The sequence below is a fragment of the Lepidochelys kempii genome, chromosome 19, assembly GCF_965140265.1.
Source record: "Lepidochelys kempii isolate rLepKem1 chromosome 19, rLepKem1.hap2, whole genome shotgun sequence".
Classification (NCBI taxonomy): Eukaryota; Metazoa; Chordata; order Testudines; family Cheloniidae; genus Lepidochelys; species Lepidochelys kempii.
This window is the reverse complement of record NC_133274.1, coordinates 12,726,218-12,747,956: the sequence shown is the minus strand read 5'-3', so window position 1 is coordinate 12,747,956 and position 21,739 is coordinate 12,726,218. Positions and strand designations below refer to the sequence as shown.

The following is a 21,739-nucleotide window of genomic DNA, read 5'->3' as shown; positions in this document are numbered from 1 at the left end:
TCAGATAATGTAGAGTCAACATTCTCACCCCCGCTGGTGCAGTGTTTGGTAGAAGGATGTTACAGGACAGGATGCCCCTGGAGCCCTTAAGTTCCTTTTCAATTCTACATGTGTAAGCTGAATCCTTCCTCCCACCATAGGGCTGATTTACTGTTTTCTACATTCTACTGTGAAGGCTTTCTGACATGGAGGGGACAGAGAAAGGGAAAATTCTCTCACCTATGAATTTTCATTTGAGGACCCTCCATGTCAGTCAGTCTGATCCTCCCTCAGAGGATTGTATTTTGCCCAGGGTTTTTATGCTCAAATAAATTGGTTAGTCTCTAAGGTGCCACAAGTACTCCTTTTCCTTTTTGCAAATACAGACTAACACGGCTGTTACTCTGAAACCTGTCATTATGCAAGGCACTGCATTTAGCCGTATGGAGTGGAAATCTATCAACTGCATGAAAAAACTTGTACAGATACAGACAGACATCATCTTCCTTTCATGCTTTGTGTGTATAAAAAGATCTACTACACTTTCCACAGTATGCATCCGATGAAGTGAGCTGTAGCTCACGAAAGCTTATGCGCAAATAAATTGGTTAGTCTCTAAGGTGCCACAAGTACTCCTTTTCCTTTTGCGAATACAGACTAACACGGCTGTTACTCTGAAACATTTCTGACTGTTGTTTGCTTGTTAAATAGTTTGAAAAGGAATAGGGTGTTCTTCCAGGATGTCATGTCCCGGCTCTGCTGCAAATGGTTTGAATTGAATAGCACTTGTAAATGTTTCTTACAGGTAGTATTTTTCAGCTTTGGCAGTTGTTCTAAGCCCAGGGTCAGAGCAAAGATCTGGCCTGCCTCCAGTTGCTATGGAGAGAGGATGTGACTTTGTGTAGTATTCAAAGGGTTAACTAGAGATTGCTGCATCCTGAAGCCAAGGAGGCTACATTATCAAGAAATCTTAAAAACGTGAAGTGATTTTCTTGCTGGTAAAAGGTGCCAGATTGACAGCCTGGGATACTTGCTCTCGCTGTTTATCTGCAGAAAAGGAACAGCACTGGTAACAGCAGGGCCATCTTCCCCCATGCTGCATGCAGTGTATGTCAACCCTGAGGTGGAGGGACTATCTTGGATGAAATGGTAGTAGGGTTTCCATGCACATTAAATTAATGGCCTATGCTGAGACTACCAGCAGTAGGACCGTTTGTTGCCAATTTTGACAGGGGTTTATGTGATGTGACCACATGTCCACAAGTGACTGAAATGAGATCTGCCAAATCCCATCATCTAAATTATGGAAGAGAGCTGTCAGATGATGGTGTCTTTCAGTCACTACCATCCTAGGCTGCATTTAACTCAGTTACATAGTAGTTAGCTGTCCAGTGTCCTTCCAAAATACCTGAGGAGGTGGATGGATCATACTCTGGATCCCAGTAGGAGTTCTGATTGCAGACATAGGGTGGTTAATAGCCCTGCATCTTTAAACCTATGGTGTCAAGGTTACCCTGAGAATTCTAATTTTTTTTTAACCTTTAAGAGGGAAATAAAATCTGCCACCAGTATGGAGTGCAAAAAGCTCCTCTGTGTTGCTCAGATTGTCCCATTTGTGGCCTTTGGCTGCTAGCAAATTGCCAACATAACCCATCAGGAAATCCTGATTTTGGTTTCAAAAGTAGTCAGTGGCATCAAAAAGTGGGGCCCAAAGTTACAAAGGATTGTTTGTGGTATGTGGAGGAACTTACCTATTTATCCAGAAAAGATAACGAGTACTATATGACTTGAAATTATGGACTTTTCACAATTCCACTTACAATCTTCTCTTACAGCGTCCAGCCCATGGGTTCCAGGTTAACACAAAGCTGGAGGCTGTGGACAGGAGAAATCCCATGTTAATAAGAGTGGCAACAATAGCTGAGAAGGAGGACCATCGTATCAAGGTATGCCTTTCAAGGAAAGCACAGTGCCTTTCTGCCCAGGAATAAAGATTTGAGGTACAGAATGTGTGTAGATTGGCTCCTCCTTGTTATGGAAATGACAAAAGGCAGGAACACCCTACAGATAACAGATCTGGAAAGCAAAGCTGTCCAGTCTAGAAATTATGTTTCGTTTGTTTGTCCCATGTGAGTCATCGTGTTACTGCTTACTATTGTCAGGTACTAGTTTAATTTAACTTATTTTGGAATGACATTTGCAGAAATGGTTTTGCTTTCCCCTGAGCAATTTCTGCATGATCTATGTGTGAATGAATGGAACATTGATATACTACTAATGAGAAGTTCATCAGCAACTTCTGAGCTCTCCTTAACAGGGAACTGGGAGGGGAAACCCATAGTCAACGTGAGCCCAGGTTTATGTGGTGGTGGGAGGACTTCTCCTGTTGACATCACTACTGCCTCTCGGGGAGGAAGAGTACCTATTCCTCCTGTCGGCATAGGTAGTGTCTTCACTAGGGGCTTGGCTACACTTACATTTTATAGTGCTCTAACTTGCTGGCTCAGGGATGTGAAAAATCACCCCCCTGAGCGCAGCAAGTCAGAGTGCTTTAAAGCGCTAGTGTAAACAGGCTCCAAGCGCTGGGAGCTAATCGCCTCGTGGACCTCTCTCACACTTCAAAGCGCTGCTGCGGGAGTGCTCCCACGACAGCGCTTTGAAGTTTCCATTGTAGCCATGCCCTTCGCCTTACTGCAGCGCAGTTCCACTGGTACAGTTGTGCCGCTGCAACGCTGTCAGTGTAGACAAGCTCTGAGTACCTTTCCTAGACCTGGAGAAGAGCTCTGTGTAGCTTAAAAGCTCATCTCTTTCACCAACAGAAGTTGGCCCCGTAATAGATATTACCTAACCCATCTTGTCTCTCTAATATCCTGAGGCCAACATGGCTACGCCAACACTGCGAACAAAAAGTTCTAGTTATTCAGTGCAAAAACTGTACTAACTCATTTTCTATAACCAGTTGTGCCACCTATAGGCCAACATTTTTGGATTCCTAGAATGCAAACCAATTAAATAAGCAATTGAGCTTGCAAATATTAAGCCCAAAGATAAGATGTGACTAAATAGCCACATATCCCGTGCTTTGTTGAGGGCCCTAAGATTTGACTGTCACCAGAATCTTTGTTCTTTGTAACTACAGATGTGGAGCTCAGGAAAACAGTAGTTACAAAAGAAATCTGGGCCAAAAGAAATCTGATGAGGTTCAATAAGGATAAGTGCAGGGTCCTGCACTTAGGACGGAAGAACCCAATGTACCGCTACAGACTAGGGACCGAATGGCTATGCAGCAGTTCTGCGGAAAAGGACCTAGGGGTGACAGTGGACGAGAAGCTGGATATGAGTCAGCAGTGTGCCCTTGTTGCCAAGAAGGCCAATGGCATTTTGGGATGTATAAGTAGGGGCATAGCGAGCAGATCGAGGGACGTGATCGTTCCCCTCTATTTGACATTGGTGAGGCCTCATCTGTAGTACTGTGTCCAGTTTTGGGCCCCACACTACAAGAAGGATGTGGATAAATTGGAGAGAGTCCAGCGAAGGGCAACAAAAATTATTAGGGGTCTGGAACACATGACTTATGAGGAGAGGCTGAGGGAGCTGGGATTGTTTAGCCTGCAGAAGAGAAGAATGAGGGGGGATTTGATAGCTGCTTTCAACTACCTGAAAGGGGGTTCCAAAGAGGATGGCTCTAGACTGTTCTCAATGGTAGCAGATGACAGAACGAGGAGTAATGGTCTCAAGTTGCAGTGGGGGAGGTTTAGATTGGATATTAGGAAAAACTTTTTCACTAAGAGCGTGGTGAAACACTGGAATGCGTTACCTAGGGAGGTGGTAGAATCTCCTTCCTTAGAGGTTTTTAAGGTCAGGCTTGACAAAGCCCTGGCTGGGATGATTTAACTGGGAATTGGTCCTGCTTTGAGCAGGGGGTTGGACTAGATGACCTTCTGGGGTCCTTTCCAACCCTGATATTCTATGATTCTACATTGACCAGGTCAGAGGGAGGATTGTGTGACATACAGCATGGAAAGTTGCCACTCCAAAGGAAATTTTTATGAAAAGTTGAACAAGTTAAAACAGCCAGGGAAGAGGCTAAAATGAAAGCTGAGTCCTAACCTTAACTCTCTCCCGCACTGCTGGTGTGGTCTGTACTTGTTTGGCTTCCCTTTTAGATACATTTTGATGGTTGGGACCACAGCTATGATTTCTGGGTCGATGCAGATAGCTTTGACATTCACCCTGTGGGCTGGTGTGCAAAAACCGGACACACCCTGCAGCACCCGTTAGGTGAGGCGGATGATGTCATGCCATTACGTTACATTTTTCTTCTCTTGCCTAATCTTCAAGTGCAAAAAATATATTGTTTAACTATTTTCATTACTAGGTGCTGCTGATATGATGGAAGTAGCAGGGCAGGGGTGTCCTACCCCCGGCTGCCAGGGTATTGGTCATGTCAGGGGACCCCGATATGGAACACATTATACGTACGTGCACCTGGGCTGTAAGGGATAATTTTGAAAGCTTGACACAAGCATTTTAGCTGCCTGACTCCATGGGAACAGTACAACTATATCCCCTTGCACTGCATGGGTCTTGTTATTCTGTAGATAATGTCATATCTTTGGTTGCAGCTCCCTCTTGTGTCTAAATGGACTGCTTGACTATCAGTTCAGCTTGCACTATTGGTATCAGAAACTAGATTGTATTTCAGTGGGATGAGGATTTCTACCACCTACTGCCATTAATGTTGTTCCTTTTTATAAAATAACATCCCTGAAAGCAACACACAAGATTTAAGGGAGAGGGAGCATGGTGTAGTTGTTAGTGTTTTGCTCTGCTACTGACTTCCAGGGGAGCTTGGAGGAATCAAACTCTCTGTTGTCTTAATTTTCTCCCTCTGTAAAATGGAATCATACTTGCCTACCTCACGTAAGGGTTACTTACTGTCTATAATAATAATACCTAGCTTTTATGCGGTGTAAAGTGATCAAAATTCTCAGATAGAATAGAGGTGCAAAAATTTCTGCACAGGCCAGGAGGTTAATGGAGAATAGCTATTGGTAAGGAGTCAGTGTTGTCTAGCAGATAGAGCCCAGCACTGGGAATCATGTGATCATGGTTTCTGATCTTGGCTCTGTCACTGGCACTCTATAGCTTAGTTTCTCTATCTCTAAAATTGGTCTAAGAATACCTAGATCCCAGAGAAGTTTTGAGCCTTAATTTATTAATATTTGTAAAACTGTTCCCAACAGAGCAGTGGAGTGGGCATACCATAGTGAAGAGGGACTGCCATTGGAGGGCTTACCCTGTACTTTCACTCATCATTTTTCTTGTTAGGAAATTCACTCTTTTGTACTTTAGACATTGCAGTTTCACTTTGCTTGTCAGATCAGCTCACCTTGATGCTCCCTTTGTCTCCTCCTCCCACAAGATATCCGGTGCCTGGGTTTGTGCTGCTCTGTGCCTGAAACACCCTCTCTTGACCCTGTGCACCATGCAGCTTTACTCTCCTCTTTCAAATCCTTCCTCAAAACTCTCCTTTAGTCTAGTTGTTCATCACTGACCTCTGCTTTGGGCCAGATTCTGCTCTCATTTATATTGGTGTCAGCCCATTGAAGTCACCTGTGCAACTCAGAGCAGAACCTCCTTGACACGTCCTCCTCTGATCTGCCTTTCCTCTTCTATGCCCCCTAGCACACCCATACTGCCAGTTGTACATGTCTGGCATGCAGCTGCTAAACAGACTGTCTGCTCCTCAGGGGTCTTCTGCCCACATGCTTTCCCTTGCTCTGTCCCCCAAATTGCTGCGCTCTTCTGGGCTTGTTGGTGCATGCATCCCTGATTTGGGCAGGGTGGGCATGGAAGGGCTAGATGAGGTTGTCTTTGTTTTCAACACAGGTTAGTTGGCTGCCCGTATTCCGAAGTAAACCTGAACAGAGAAAGCTCATTACAGGATCGCCTCAGTGGGGAGAGGCCTTCACCCAGCAACAGTGTCCAGAAACCCAAGAGACCAGAGACTCCTGCTCCATTCATAGACCCACAGGAGGACTCTCCACAGTCCAGGTGAGGCTGGCTTTATTGTTGTTGACCAGAGCTCTGCTGATACCCAGTGTCTGCATTATCTCACAAGACTGAAAGATGGGAGTTAACAGGATAGCAGTTAAAGCACTGGATTCATCTCTCCTCTTTATACCTGGGACAAAGAGCGGGAGCCACCAGACAGTGGTAGTTTTTCACCCCAGATGGGGCTTGAACCCACAATCTCTGACTTAGAAATTCATTGCCTTATACATTCTGCCATTGGTGGAAGGCAGATGTATCAGCCCTAGAACATTAAAGGCCCTTTTCTCCATGAGCTGAAATGAAGTTACCTCAGGTCAATTAGGGACACCTGAGTCCGATTAAGGGCTGCCTATGACCTTTAAAAAAACCCTTTTCTGGTAAGAGAGTAAGGAGAGATGGGAGACAAGCTGCAACAATGAGAAAAGGCTTCTCCTGGAGGGAAGGCTGCTCTCCTCCCTACAGAGGAAGCAAGCCCCCTAATGACTGTTTGGGGAAGGGCTGGCAACCAGAGGCCAACATAACAAAGCAACACTCCCAAGAGGAGGCAGGGAGAGAGATTCCCTTTTTGTGTTATGAATTTGTTTCTTTTTGTTTGGCTGAAAAGCACTCCTGGGACCTACCCTGAGGCTCACCTTGTAAATACTGAAGAGTAAATACCGGAATGAGGAGTAAAAGCTGTCTGGGGCGAGACCATAGGCGCCGACCTTCCCCTTTTTCACGTGGGTGCTCAATCCCTGCTCTGCCCCTGGCCCTGGCCCTGCTCCACCTTTCCCCACCCCGTCCCTGCCCCCATTCTAACCCCTTCCCCAAAGTCCCTGCCCCAATTTCCCCCCTTCCCTGCCAATATTCCAACTCCTTCCCCAAATCCCCGCCCTGGCCCCGCCACTTCCCCACCTCCTTCCCTGAGCATGCCACGTTCCCGCTCCTCCCCCCACTCCCAGAGTATGCTAACGTTGCCAAACAGCTGTTTGGCGGGGCCAGGTGGGAAGCGCTGGGAGGTAGGTGGAGGAGCAGGGATGCGGCGTGCTCGGAGGAGGAGGAGGTGGGGTGGGGAGGGGAGCTTGGCTGCTGGTGGGTGCAGAGCACCCACTAATTTTTCCCCTTGGGTGCTCCAGCCCCGGAGCACCCATGGAGTTGGCGCCTATGAGCGGGACTGATTTACTCCAGGCCTCCACCACCAGAGCGGGGAATGCTGAGTTCTGTGAGGTGAAGCAGGTGTCTTGTCACAGTACCACTAACGCTTGTCTTGCACAATCCCAATATGGGACACTGTACTTATACACTGTTTACATGCTCTAAATAGGTTTTTTTCCTCCTTTATCCTGTTGCCCTGGTCAAATTCCAGTAAGGAAATTACAGTCTATTCTGTTGCCATAAATATTTTCCTTGCCCTTTCAACTGGATATAGGCTTTTTCTTTACTTCTTGTCCTGAAACTCTCAAGCAGGGTTGCTGTGTGCTGTTAAACCACTGCAGCATTCCACCCTGGAGGTGACTGCATTTCAGGTGCAGGAGAAATGACTTCATAGGATCATGAAGTGCTTTGGGAGCCTTTATGATGGTGCTCTATGAATGCAGTTGCTGTGGGAGTTGAGTATCATTCAGGAAAATCTGTGTATCAACCCTGTGGCTGCAAGAGTCAACCGAAACATATTACCGGTTAGACTGGGAACTAAGGGGTTAATTGCCTAGGCCATGTCTACACTACACAGTAAAGTCAACCTATGTTAGGTCGACTTACAGCTACTGCACTTACAGCCACGTACAGCTGACTTAGGGTATGTCTACACTATGAAATTACGTCAAATTTATAGAAGTCGGTTTTTTAGAAATCGGTTTTATATATTCGAGTGTGTGTGTCCCCACACAAAATGCTCTAAGTGCATTAAGTGCATTAACTCGGTGGAGTGCTTCCACAGTACCGAGGCTAGAGTCGACTTCCGGAGCGTTGCACTGTGGGTAGCTATCCCACAGTTCCTGCAGTCTCCGCTGCCCATTGGAATTCTGGGTTGAGATCCCAATGCCTGATGGGGCTAAAACATTGTCACAGGTGGTTCTGGGTACATATCGTCAGGCCCCCGTTCCCTCCCTCCCTCACTCCGTGAAAGCAAGGGCAGACAATCGTTTCACGCCTTTTTTTCTGAGTTACCTGTGCAGACGCCATACCACGGCAAGCATGGAGCCCGCTCAGGTAACCGTCACCGTATGTCTCCTGGGTGCTGGCAGACGTGGTACTGCATTGCTACACAGCAGCATCAACCCATTGCCTTGTGGCAGCAGACGGTACAGTACGACTGGTAGCCATCATCGTCATGTCCGAGGTGCTCCTGGCCAGACATGGGCGCAGGGACTAAATTTGGAGTGACTTGACCAGGTCATTCTCTTTAGTCCTGCAGTCAGTCCTATTGAACCATCTTATGGTGAGCAGGCAGGCGATACGGATTGCTAGCAGTCCTACTGTACCATCTTCTGCCAGGAAGGCAAGAGATGAGGATGGCTAGCAGTCCTACTGCACCGTCTTCTGCCGAGCAGCCATGAGATGTGGATGGCATGCAGTCCTTCTGCACCGTCTGCTGCCAGCCAAAGATGTAAAAGATAGATGGAGTGGATCAAAACAAGAAATAGACCAGATTTGTTTTGTACTCATTTGCTTCCCCCCTCCCCTGTCTAGGGGACTCATTCCTCTAGGTCACACTGCAGTCACTCACAGAGAAGGTGCAGCGAGGTAAATCTAGCCATGTATCAATCAGAGGCCAGACCAACCTGCTTGTTCCAATAAGAACAATTACTTAGGTGCACCATTTCTTATTGGAACCCTCCGTGAAGTCCTGCCTGAAATACTCATTGATGTAAAGCCACCCCCTTTGTTGATTTTAATTCCCTGTAAGCCAACCCTGTAAGCCATGTCGTCAGTCGCCCCTCCCTCCATCAGAGCAATGGCAGACAATTGTTCCGCGCCTTTTTTCTGTGCGGACGCCATCCCAAGGCAAGCATGGAGGCCGCTCAGCTCACTTTGGCAATTAGGAGCACATTAAACACCACATGCATTATCCAGCAGTATATGCAGCACCAGAACCTGGCAGAGCGATACCGGGTGAGGAGGCGACGTCAGCACGGTCACGTGAGTGATCAGGAAATGGACACAGATTTCTCTGAAAGCATGGGCCCTGCCAATGCATGCATCATGGTGCTAATGGGACAGGTTCATGCTGTGGAACACTGATTCTGGGCTCGGGAAACAAGCACAGACTGGTGGGACCGCATAGTGTTGCAGGTCTGGGACAATTCCCAGTGGCTGCGAAACTTTCACATGCGTAAGGGCACTTCCATGGAACTTTGTGACTTGCTTTTCCCTGCCCTGAAGTGCATGAATACCAAGATGAGAGCAGCCCTCACAGTTGAGAAGCGAGTGGCGATAGCCCTGTGGAAACTTGCAACGCCAGACAGCTACCGGTCAGTTGGGAATTAATTTGGAGTGGGCAAATCTACTGTTGGGGCTGCTGTGATGCAAGTAGCCCACGCAATTAAAGATCTGCTGATATCAAGGGTAGTGACCCTGGGAAATGTGCAGGTTATAGTGGATGGCTTTGCTGCAATGGGATTCCCTAACTGTGGTGGGGCCATAGATGGAACCCATATCCCTATCTTGGCACCAGAGCACCAAGCCGGCGAGTACATAAACCGCAAGGGGTACTTTTCGATAGTGCTGCAAGCTCTGGTGGATCACAAGGGACGTTTCACCAACATCAACGTGGGATGGCCGGGAAAGGTACATGACGTTCGCATCTTCAGGAACTCTGGTCTGTTTCAAAAGCTGCAGGAAGGGACTTTATTCCCAGACCAGAAAATAACTGTTGGGGATGTTGAAATGCCTATATGTATCCTTGGGGACCCAGCCTACCCCTTAATGCCATGGCTCATGAAGCCGTACACAGGCAGCCTTGACAGTAGTCAGGAGCTGTTCAACTACAGGCTGAGCAAGTGCAGAATGGTGGTAGAATGTGCATTTGGACGTTTAAAGGCGCGCTGGCGCAGTTTACTGACTCACTTAGACCTCAGCGAAACCAATATTCCCATTGTTATTACTGCTTGCTGTGTGCTCCACAATATCTGTGAGAGTAAGGGGGAGACGTTTATGGCGGGGTGGGAGGTTGAGGCAAATCACCTGGCTGCTGGTTATGCGCAGGAACCCCAAATTCGACCCAGCAAGGCCGATTTAAGCGCTAATCCACTTGTCAGGGGTGGAGTAAGGAAATCGATTTTAAGAGCCCTTTAAGTCAAAATAAAGGGCTTCATTGTGTGGATGGGTGCATGTTTACATTGATTTAACGCTGCTAAATTCAACCTAAAGTCCTAGTGTAGACCAGGGCTTACTGTTGTTTTTCCTGTCCACACAGCCCTCCTTCTGTCAGTGATGTGCATCCTCACCAAGAGCACTTACACTGACTTGAAATAGATAGTGTGGGGGGCTGAGAGCCCATTCCACCCCACTCAGTTTCAGTGATGCAAGTACCACAGTGACTGTACAGACACTATGTCACCCGAACTGTGTCAACCTAAGCCTCATGCCTCTCATCAAGGTGGATTTACTGGATCGGCTTAACGAGCGAGTTACAGCGGCAGGAGGAACATTGTAGTGTGTACACTTACATAGTTAGGTCAACTTAAGCTGTCATACATCAATTTCACTTTGTAGTGTAGACATGCCCCTAGATTCTTGTAGAGCCAGAAGTGCAGATCTCAGCAGTTTGCTTCAGTTGTGCTATTTAGTGTGTGTGTGTGGTGGGAGGGGGTCTTTTTGATTAAATGTTAACATTCTGTCTGCTTTGCGTGGATGTCAAAAATCCCTGGACATGTTTAGTAGGAAGAGGGTTTGCCTCCATTGCAATGTATTTGGCCAAATGTCTCTTTCTCTCCCAGCACTGTTCTGTGTCCCCAGCTGCCAGCCTCATTCCCAAGCTGGCTGTGTTTCAGTGGTGCTGTACGTAGAAAGATTGTACAGAGCTGTGGGACCCTTGTGGGAAAACAGGCAGTACAGAAATGTAATATACTGTTGTTTTAAACAATTCATTTCCTGCTCGTGGGAGGTTTGAGTTTCCTAGTGCAAATCTTACAGTACCCCACTGCTTCTCCCTTGTCTTGCACATCTGTTGCAACTCAGTTTATGCACCAAACTTAGCCGTGAAAACTCATTTAAATATTATCCAAAGGTATCAAGGTTTAAAGCTCTTGATGCACCAGAACTAATGCTTCCATGGTCCCTTACTGCTGCTGAGATCAGAGCCTGGGCTAGCGAGGGATGATTTGTCTCACATCATCTCTCTGCGTCAGTGCTAAGAAAAGTGCTGTGTATCACTAACCAGTGGGTGGGAGTGGAAAGTTTGAACCATGAGCTGGTGCTTAGAAGTTATTGTCGCGTACAAGTCAAACAATATCCAGCATTCCTGGAGGAGTGGAATGTATGAGTTAATTAGCTTAAATTATTGTCTCTCTAGAAAATCTTCCATGCAAGATAGTGAAAGATCGGGTCAAAGCAGCGTCCATAGTCTGTCAGAGCAGTCTGAAAACAGTCAAGAGAAGGATTTGATGGAAGAGGAATCATCTGCAGATACCATCGCCAAACCAAAAAAGTAAGTGAGACTTTGCAGCATGTTTCAGTGCGCTAGTGGGTAAGTTTCCCACAACAGCAGCTATACCTGAAATGGGAAAGGGAAGCAGTGGCTCTGTGGAGCAGCCAGTTTGTCCAGAGGTTTGCAGTTGTATAATGAGATAATGAGGTCCAATTTAAATTTCCCCACATTTGGGAGAGGATTTCTTTCCTTTGTCTGCCATGGACCCAAATCTGCATCTCCTCCTGTGAATGTAGCAGCATGGCACTTACCCATGAGAGATGTCTGGTGATGGGTGGAGGGAGAAATAGGGGATGTGAGTGCCAGTTCTAAGGAGGAAAGCTCTTGGTTCTTGTAAAAAATCCCATTAACACTCATTGCAGAAAAACAATTTGTCTCTATTGTTTGTTTTGTTACCTTTACATAACTGATTTATGCTTTCAGGGTTGGGTGCTCGCATGCCTATAGAAAGCTCCAGCTAGTGAAACAGGAATACGAAGGGAAAGGTTGGTTGATTTTGTGTGTGTGTTTTAGGTAAAGAAACCATCAAACCATTTGGTACTTCACAGCTTTTGAATCTGTAGTACTTCACTCTGGTGAATGCTGCATTTTAGCTGCAGGCAATTATCTCAAGTGTGTGCTACAGTCCTAGTCATCCCCTCCCCACACAAATGTATTAAAGCAAATGTTAAGGGCTCTTGGAGGTATCAGATTTAATGCGCTAGAGTTACGCCCTTCTTCACAGCTACTGCCCAGGAAGCAGGAAGGCAAGTTAGCCTGACCTCTGACACTGTCCCATTGATGGACCCTCATTCCTTTTATGGAGAAACTCGTTTCTAAGGGGGAGCGGGGGTTCATTCCCCATTCACTCCTTGACCTGTCTGCTGAGATGGCTTTTTGGTAAACATGTGTCCACTGGAAGCTGGACTAAGAGTCACTGTCTGCTTTCCCATGGATCCCATCAGACAATCATCACATGGTAGCAGTTTTGAATCACTCCTCATGATTTTTTTTTTTTTTAAGGCTTTTAAAATTGTTCTAGTTTTCAGAAAATAAGAGAGGCCACAGCAGAGCAAGGGAGAGAATATGGAATTTTTCCTCGGGCAAGTGGTGGGTCACTTTTTAAAGAAAAAGTTCTTACTGGTTGTACTTCCGCAAACTGCATGTTTAACTTACAGATCTAATATAAAAAATGAGTTCAGATAACCACACAGACCTGGCTTTTAGCTGGATTTAACATTGTAATAAGGTCCCAGTAAACAATAGCTAAACAGGCACAAGCTGGGGCAGATGCCTTACTTTTTCTTCTCTTTACTTGGTGGTCAGTCGTATGTACCCCTGCCAGCCAGAAGCAGCTCTGGCCTTCTAGAGAATATCCATCTGCTCCAGCTAGGCTCAGCTTAGACAGAATCATAGACAACAGAGATGGAAAGCGCTATTAAGTTATTTACTGTCATGCATTAACCTACCAGTGCCTGATAGTATCTTAGTCAGGGCTTTGTCCTGTCTGACTTTAAAACAGTGCGGCTGCCACAATCACTAAGCAAACTGAACCTGCAGCCCCTCCTGGTCTTGTGTAGTGCATCTTTTCTTGGGCCTCCAACCATCACTTGGCTGCAGGTGGAATCATACAATTCTCTCACTCTCAGAGCAGGCCCTGGATTGCAATGCCCTGTGTATTAATGATTATCTCATTATGTCTTAAGCTCAAACCCTGCCATTCTGTTCCCTCAGGGAGCAATAACACTGGTTAATGCAGTGATCACACAGCCTCTTTAAAGCAAAGTACTGTTTATTTAGAACAAAAGCTTTTCAGACTGTATGCATGTCTGACTGACACCTTATCTAACCATTTTCCTCATGGCATGGGAGGACCAACTCCCCTTGGGGCTCTTCCACAGAGCCTCTCTCTCTCTCCCCCTCTCTCTCTGTCAGCTTGTCTCCCTGTCTGAGCTCCCTCCCTCTTCTCCTACTGAAAAGGTTTTTTTTTTTAAACTGTTTAGTGTTCTTTTGATCTCCACCCTCCTAGCTTTGGCCAAAATGAGGCGTGCTGTGTGTTAGAGACAGGTTATGAGGTCCTTGAAGCTGATAGCTTGCCCATTGTCTTCCAAGTCTGTGCTTGAGGCTGCTTATCAAGATCTGTGTTGTGGCTTTCTTTTTGCTCTTTCTGCAGCCCGCTATTAAGGGTTGTGTCCAGCGGCAGGAGAGAGCTCTCCTGCTGGCATATTTAAACCACCCCCAATATGTCAGCAGGAGAGCCTCTCCCACCGACATAGTGCTGTCCTCACCAGCACTTTTGCCAGTGAAACTTATGTCAGTTGGGTGTGTGTGTTGTTTCACACACCTGACCAACAAAAGTTTACCAACAGAAGTGGTAGTTTTCAGAGTAACAGCCGTGTTAGTCTGTCTTTGCAAAAAGAAAAGGAGGACTTGTGGCACCTTAGAGACTAACCAATTTATTTGAGCATGAGCTTTCATGAGCTACAGCTCACTTCATTGGATGCATACCGTGGAAACTGCAGTAGAAGTAGAAGTAGAAGTGGTAGTGTAGACAAAGCCTTAGTCAGATCAGTACATTCACACAGGACAGTCTGATCACGTCAGTTATATCTCATTGACTAAGTCACTTACAATGTTCATTCCATTATTATGTATCAGTATTCATAGATTAACAGCTTCTCATCCGGCAGACTCGCTTCTGCCACTTCCTTTTTATATGTGAAATAACGTCCCTACACCACAGTTAGGAATTTTTCCCACAGTGTTCACTTAAAACACAGAAATCTTAATTCTGATTATTCCTAGTTATTACCCCCATCCCTCAGTGGTATTTATAACACCTCACATACACATGCAGACTTTTTAGCAGACACACACACACACATTTACCTTAACCTCCCCTGCTCCAAAGATAAAGGAAAGGTATTGTATGAAGGATTAACACTGGGGCAAAACCACCCCAGTGTTAAGGAGAGAATAGACAAGGGAACCAAACATGCCACATGAAATAACAATGATGGAACAACACTGTAAGAAATAGTGACCAAACAGGAAAATGATGTCAGTAAAATAAAGTATTGTGAATAAATCCGAGGAATTTCCATACCCTCCCTTGTAAATCTTTTACAAGCACTTGAGTGCTTGAGGGTTTTAAACTCTGAATAAGTAATTTTCTGCTTTTTAAAATATATATATATAGCTTGACATATGACATGTATCTTACAGTCATGGAAGTTAGAGATGGTGGGGGCAGAAGGGCTAAACCTACTGGTGCTCCCCCTGGTGGATTTCTCCCTAAATCTAGCCTCTGCTTTGCCCTGTCTAGTTTTAAAATAATCCAAAATATAGTGCTTTCACTATGTCTCTTTTTGGAAGTTATCCCACAGTCCCTTGAGGGAAGGGTAGTTGTGACTATTTATAGTTCTCCCCTCCACACCCCAAAAAGGACATAACCAGCTCCTGTTTTATATTTTGGGATGGTTGCTTCCTGTAGAATATTCTATCTTGTGGGGTATTTTTTTTTCTTTCAGTATTTTCTCATATATGCAGAGAGATTCTCATCACTGCCTGACCTGACTTTGTTTTTGTCTCTTTCCCCTTTTGATTTCTGTGTCTAATAATGAAGAGTGCATTGACTCTCTGCTGGACTAAAGTCTACTTCTTGTGCTGCTTTCCCATGGTCTGATGAGGATACTGCAGGTCTTTGAAACTTGCCTTTTCTTCTTTGCAACTTTGTTTTTTTTCCATTGGAGCTTTTCTTCTGGTGCTCCATCTTTTAGTGATTTTATTTTCTTTCTCCTGACCCCCCCAGTGGATTTCATAGAATTGCGGAAATGTAGGACTGAAAGGGTCCTCAAGAGGTCATCTAGTCCAGTGATTCAGGGTCTGGGGCCCCCTGTGGAGCCCCGAGTAGGTTTCAGGGGGTCCTCCAAGCAGGGCTGTCATTAGACTTGCTGGAGCCCAGGACAGAAAGTCGAAGCTGCACTGTGCGGTGCTGAAGCCTGGGCCCTGAGCCCCGCCACCTAGGGCTGAAGCTGAAGCCTGAGCAACACAGCTTTGTGGGGCTCCCTGTGGCCCTGCTTGCTACCCCCTATTGCCAGCCCTGGCTTTTAGATGCCGAAAAACAGTGGTTGTGGCACAGGTGGGCTGTGGAATTTTTATAGCATGTTGTGGAGGGCTGGGGGGGGGGGAAGGTTGAGAACCACTGATCTACTCCATCCCCCCACAGTGAGGCCAGATTAAATATATTAGACCAGTGTTTCCCAAACTTGGGACGCCCTTGTTCAGGGAAAGCCCCTGGTGGGCCGGGCCGGTTTGTTTACCTGCCGCGTCCACAGGTTCGGCTGATCGAGACTCCCACTGGCCGCGGTTTGCCGCTGCAGGCCAATGGAGGCTGCGGGAAGCGGCACAGGCCAAGGGACGTACCGGCCGCCACTTCCCGCAGCCCCCTTTGGCTGGGCATAGCAAACCGCAGCCAGTGGGAGCTGCGATCGACTGAACCTGTGGACGCAGCAGGTAAACAAACCGCCCCGGGCCTGCCAGGGGCTTTCCCTGCACAAGCGGCATCCCAACTTTGGGGAACACTGTCCTACAGTAACCCTAGATGGTGTTTGTCTAACCTGTTCTTATAATCCTCCAAGGAGGGGGGATTCCTCAAACTCCCTGGGTAACCTGCAGCTACAGCCCTGCTCTGAGATGTACTTGAGCCGCTAGCCTGTGCTGCTGCTGGTTAGGGTGACCAGAAGTCCCGATTTTGGGGGCTTTTTCTTCTATAGGCTTCTACTACCTCCCTCACCCCTGTTCCGATTTTTCACACTTGCTGTCTGGTCACCCTACTGCTGGTGCTGCCCAACCTCATTGCTATTGTTATTGGAGCTAGCTAGATCAAAGCTCGCTTGGGTATGCCTCCCTCTGGCTGCAGTGTAGACATACCCTCAGTCTGTTTTCTACAGGAACATCACCAACCACCACCACAATGAGCACCAATTGGTAATCTCAGTAGAAAGTCCAATACTGTAACTAAATGGCCCATGGACTCTGCAGTTCCTTCTCACCCCTATGGGTGGCCCTCCAGAATAAGGGTGAGGCACATTGCCAGGCAACGTGGGGCAAGCTGCACCTCTTCTGTGGATAAAGTCTGCAGGACTTTAATCAAAGAGCCGTCCCAGCACTTTTCAGCGGCCCTGGAGGGATGACAAGGGAGGAAGCTGTATCTTTGCTATAAGCTTTTATTTTTTTGCCAGTAAACTAGCAAAGCATAATTCTTTGTTGCCACATGGTGGCACCATTAACCTTGACCATAATCTTACATGAAGTATTCCAAGGTTTAGAAATGCTTCCCTTTTGTATTGGTGGGGGGAGGAGAGGGGACAATAAACATTAACCATTATAACCCAGAGGAACATGTTCTGTGTTGTTCCATCCTTTGCGTCAGTTCCCATTGTATTACCAGACAAATCCCTTTAGGACCATGACTCTGCACTTATCAAGTGAGCTCATTTGGTTGGGGGGGAGGTGGGGGAGTGATTTTTTTTTTTTTTTTTAAGCCTCACTCTCGTTTGACAAATGGAGAGAAATATTGGTGTCTGGAGCATTACTGGCTTTAGAGTCTCTTGTGGGGGAGGGAGTTGGTCCAGGCCATCATCTGGCATGCGTCTCACTGTTAGCAAGCCGGTTACGGGCTGTGAACTGGAATTGTGCCATTTATTTCCAGCCAAAGATGCTGTTACCAGAACTCCTCCACCTTGTCAATAAAACGCTGCAAACATCATCTGTGTTAGCAGCAGGACGTCATTTTGCCTAGAAACAGCTAACGATCACGTCGCCAGCCTGGCAGCCTTGCTTTTGGTTTTTTCCTTCCCCTCTGTGGGGGCATGCTCAGAGTGCAGTGTGCCATAGAATAGCAGTCTGCGCTCCTGCCCCACCTTTCTCCCCTTTCGAAGTATTACCACCCACCCACACACACACTTTTTTTTTTTTTTTTTTTTTTTTTGGTATTGCTTCAAATTGAGGACTGACTACTGACTCTGACTCCTGTTGTTTCTGTTTCCAGACACAGAATTTGCTCTGCAGCAGGCCCTTCATCAGTCTGTCTTCATGCCCTCCCTGTCCTCCAGCCCGACCCACCGCCTCCATCTATGCTGGGAGCAGCACTGCAGGCTGCTGCCGGAGGTTTCGGGCCTCACTGCCAGGAGCGTGGCCAAATGGACCGTGGAAGAGGTGAGTGCTGTGCATCTGCCTTTTCTGCTTGTTCTGCTTGATGGAATCTCAGGTCATTCCTTTTTTCTCTAGTGCTGATAGGAAGACATCTTTTTTCCTCCCCTATATAGGCAGTGGTTTTTCTGTTTACTTTGCAGTGATGGCTCATGCAGGGAAATAACTGGCTCAGCCAAAAGTTTTTACTTTGAGTCCCTGAAAAAATTTTGTATTAATCCCCTACTGTCAAACCATGTGGTGTTTCCCTGATTATGGATCTTTTTCCAGCCGCTTATTCCTGACCCTTTTCATTCTCAGGCCTGAAACAAAATGCTGACAGTAGATGCTGGCTTCCTCCGGTCTTTTCCTCCCCTGACTCTGCTGCTGACTCACTTTACATTGCAGATAATCGTAAAATTGTGCTGTGCATGCTTAGATTCCTTCTTCTTTCCTCTCCCTGCCTGTCTCACATGCAGAACCAAACCAGCCACAGTATGACATGATTTCTGAGAGGCAATAGTTGTGCGGTCAGAGAGACATTTTTGCAGTCCTAGCTTATGAGATGCAGTACTTGCAAATAGGATGTGTCCCCTGCAGTTAGGTGGTCTCTGATAGAGTATGTCACTGCTGTGTGCTGAGCAGCTCTCTTTGCTTGGATGCCTGGGGCGTTGGTTAGAATTGCACCACCAGTTCTGAAGTGTCAGAGACTTGACTCCTGGAGCGTGATGGCTGGCCCGCTCATGCAGGAGGAAATCCGTGGCAATGTGGGTTGTGAGGTGAAAAAATCTTGCAAAGAAAAAATAAAGTTTGTGACCTTTTTTGCTTCTTTATGATCCATAGAGAGGCTTCATAGATTTTCAAACAAGTGTTTTTTCCGTCCTGCCTTTTACACTATGAAAATCAGATCTCAACTTGTCTCTTTATGCTGGAGGATTCGTCAGAAGACTGGAGACTAGAGAAATTATGACATCACAAGAGACTGTAACCTAAGCAGTTATGACAGGGTGGGTTACTTAGTCTGATTGTTTAAAACTCTCTTTTGGTTTTGTGAAAACTTGTTTGAATTCAATTCACAACCAACTTTCAAGAGAAAAATCTCTCTGTAGAAGATTCACCATCCCTGTGTCCTGCTTTTCAGAGCTGAGAAAGCTTCTACTTCAGCTTTCCAGTAGATCATCCAGCAAAACCAGGGAGGGCAAGAATTGTTACACCTGATACTGCTAATTTAAATAGAACAAGTGGAATGTTATTTTTCTTTTGGACAAAATGTTGAGGCTTCTTTCATAAAAGAGCAGAGTGGGGTACAAGCCAAAAAATGTGTCCTTGGTGAGGCAGGGGCAGTACAGATGCTGAGCACTGAACATCAGAATACACTAAACTATGCTTGTCTGTGCTACAGTCTTTGCTACATGTTATGACAGTGACCACCAGGGATTTTGAGGAGGAGGTCAATTATAGCAACACCAGAGAATTTCTAAGGGCTATTGTATTCGTTTTGATAGAATATATGGGCCCAAAGAGTTAAAGGTGTTGACATAACCCAATCACTGTCCAATGTTAAATGGTGTTCAGCCTGCTTCTTACTCTGGCAAACACTATAAAATTCATGCCAAAGGTTAGACATTTATTGATTGAACCACACAAAAGGAAAAGAATCAAAACGAGGTAAAGAGCACTGAATGAGAAATTGATTATTTATGCAAAAGAAACTTAATCAAAACCTATCAAAGTCCTTTTTGGAGATAGTGAATATTGGTTAGTTAAACAGTCCTTCTTGGTGAGGAAATAAAGTTAGTTCTGCTGTTTAATTCTGAATTGGGAATGATAGTTGCTTTCCTTCTTTAGACAAAACAGACGGACACAGAAGGGAGAGAAGAGAGAGGATAGTGAAGATGGGGGAAATGCAGCTTTTGTTGACTTTAGGATACAGGGCGCCTGGTCAGTTACAGACAGATACTTTGGGCTAGAAGGTTGGTCATAACAGCTGTTGTTCTGGACCCTGGCTCAGCATGCCAGTCAGGACCAAAGTCTGGTTGGTCTGGTCTGGTCAGGTCCCTCTTCTTCACTGGCCCTTCTCAGGCTGAGCAGAGCTGGATGAGCTGGCTCATCTCACCATGTGGGTTCGGTGCAGTACAGTTCATTTCAGGATCAGGTGAAAAGCTTAGAGGGAGAGCGAGGCGGGCAGAAAGGGAGCACATGAGGGAGGGGAAAATATGTCAGGATGTCACATGTATCAGGTTGGGATCCTCGCTGGTGCAGTAATGATGAACAGGCTTCCCCACTGAAGTATCGAGGTCTAGAGTCCCGGCAACAATCCTTCTGCTGCAACGGCACCGATAGTAAAAAATGTTTTGCTTTTGGTTCCCCCAACCCCCACCCCAAAAAGTCTTTAACAGCTCCAAAAAAATAGTGGGTGGAATAATCCATCCTCTCATTATTTTGTCCACCAATTAGCCTAATTTCTGACACTCAAATTTTGGTTAATTGATTTCCACTCCTCTTAACACAGTCCTTGGAGTGGTGTCAGTGGATCCTTTCTGTTTAAATGAAGGCCGTCTGTCTGCCGCCTTCTCGCAGCTTTGCCTAAACAGTTTTATATAACAGATCATTGTGGCACTTCATAAACATTTACCAACTTTCCACCAGTTAGGCTAACAATTAAAATAGGCCTTCTAGGCCTCAATTGTTACAACAGGGCATATCAGATTTTGTCCTAAATATCAGTAAAAGGATCCAATCTTGCAGAATTCCCATGGAGTCAATGGAGTTCTCCCATGGAGTTCTCCCATGAAGAACCAGGATGTACAAAGGCCTGTGAAGAAGCTAAAGACAGCAGGACTTGCTAGGTTTTACTGGACACTAACTAGAGCTTGTCCTTGAAAGCTGGACTCGTAACATCTTCCTGCCAGGCAGTTGTTGGTCAGTGATTGGTGCCAGGTGCCTCTGAACTCTGAAAATTCTCCTTTAGTCTGAAACTAAAGATCTATTTAATTTACAAAACCCACATTAAAGAAAAATAATTTATTTTAATCTCTAAGGTTTGAGAGCAGCTGAAATGAATGACCAGCAGTAATCTGAGACACCCAAGTAAAGGCTTGCCGTCAATAATACTGACCAGTCAAAAAGAGCTGTCATTTGAATGAGGGCTTATTATTTATTGAAAGCTTCCTGTCATGTTTTCAAAGTGGAGTTAGATGGTAGGGTTGGGAGGGTCGAGTCCCAGGGATCTATTAATATGTGACAGAGCTTGAATTGCTCATTAGTTAATCCCGCATGAGATGTTAATACAGAAGGCTGTGGGAGATTGTCCTTGTGCAAGCTGCGTGTGGATTATAAAGCTCTTGTTAATACTAGCTCCTATTTGCATATTTTCACATGGCCTTGTCAATCCTACTTTGATATGTTATTACAGGGAGGCCCCATACTGGCTTAGACTCCAGCGTCCCACTACCTTCAAAATTGTTACCAGGTATAATAATAGAGATCTATGCTAGAAGGCATATCCATCAGAGGAAAGGGGTAATTAAAGATGCCAGAATTATGGAGACTTCAGTATCCTAGCTCAAATCTAAGACCTCATTGCAACCCTTATGGAAGAAGCCCTATAGAATTTCATGACATTGAGGATGTGTGATGTTCCCCTGGTGTTATCTGGACCGCTGATCTGCTAGGCCACACCAATTCTCGACTCTGGGAGCCAGACTTACCCTGCTCTGCTGTGAGAACCCCCACTCCTGGGCTGTTCACGCACAGCCTCAGGCATGTAAGCTGCTCCCAGCTACGTGAGTGGGCACTTTTGGCCAGCTGCTGCTTGGATTGTGCAACCGAATGATGCTAGCTAATATCTCCCGTCCCAGACACAACCCTAGGAACCTCCATCTTGCAGTGTCCAGTTATGCC

General features: G+C 46.1%; 1 protein-coding gene across 5 annotated transcripts in view; it reads left to right on the top strand.

Annotated features, from left to right (window-relative positions):
• Window positions 1-21,739, top strand: part of LOC140900544 (lethal(3)malignant brain tumor-like protein 4) — an 84,328-nt gene that overhangs the window by 47,995 nt on the left and 14,594 nt on the right. For 4 of the 5 annotated variants that reach the window (XM_073317979.1, XM_073317981.1, XM_073317982.1 and 1 more), the window contains 7 exons: window positions 1,815-1,925; window positions 4,146-4,260; window positions 4,358-4,457; window positions 5,872-6,036; window positions 11,531-11,665; window positions 12,089-12,150; window positions 17,697-17,863. In XM_073317979.1, coding sequence (XP_073174080.1) covers window positions 1,815-1,925; window positions 4,146-4,260; window positions 4,358-4,457; window positions 5,872-6,036; window positions 11,531-11,665; window positions 12,089-12,150; window positions 17,697-17,863 — 855 coding nt within the window. The remainder of the gene's footprint in view (window positions 1-1,814; window positions 1,926-4,145; window positions 4,261-4,357; window positions 4,458-5,871; window positions 6,037-11,530; window positions 11,666-12,088; window positions 12,151-17,696; window positions 17,864-21,739) is intronic. The other variant, XR_012155660.1, reaches the window with a different exon arrangement.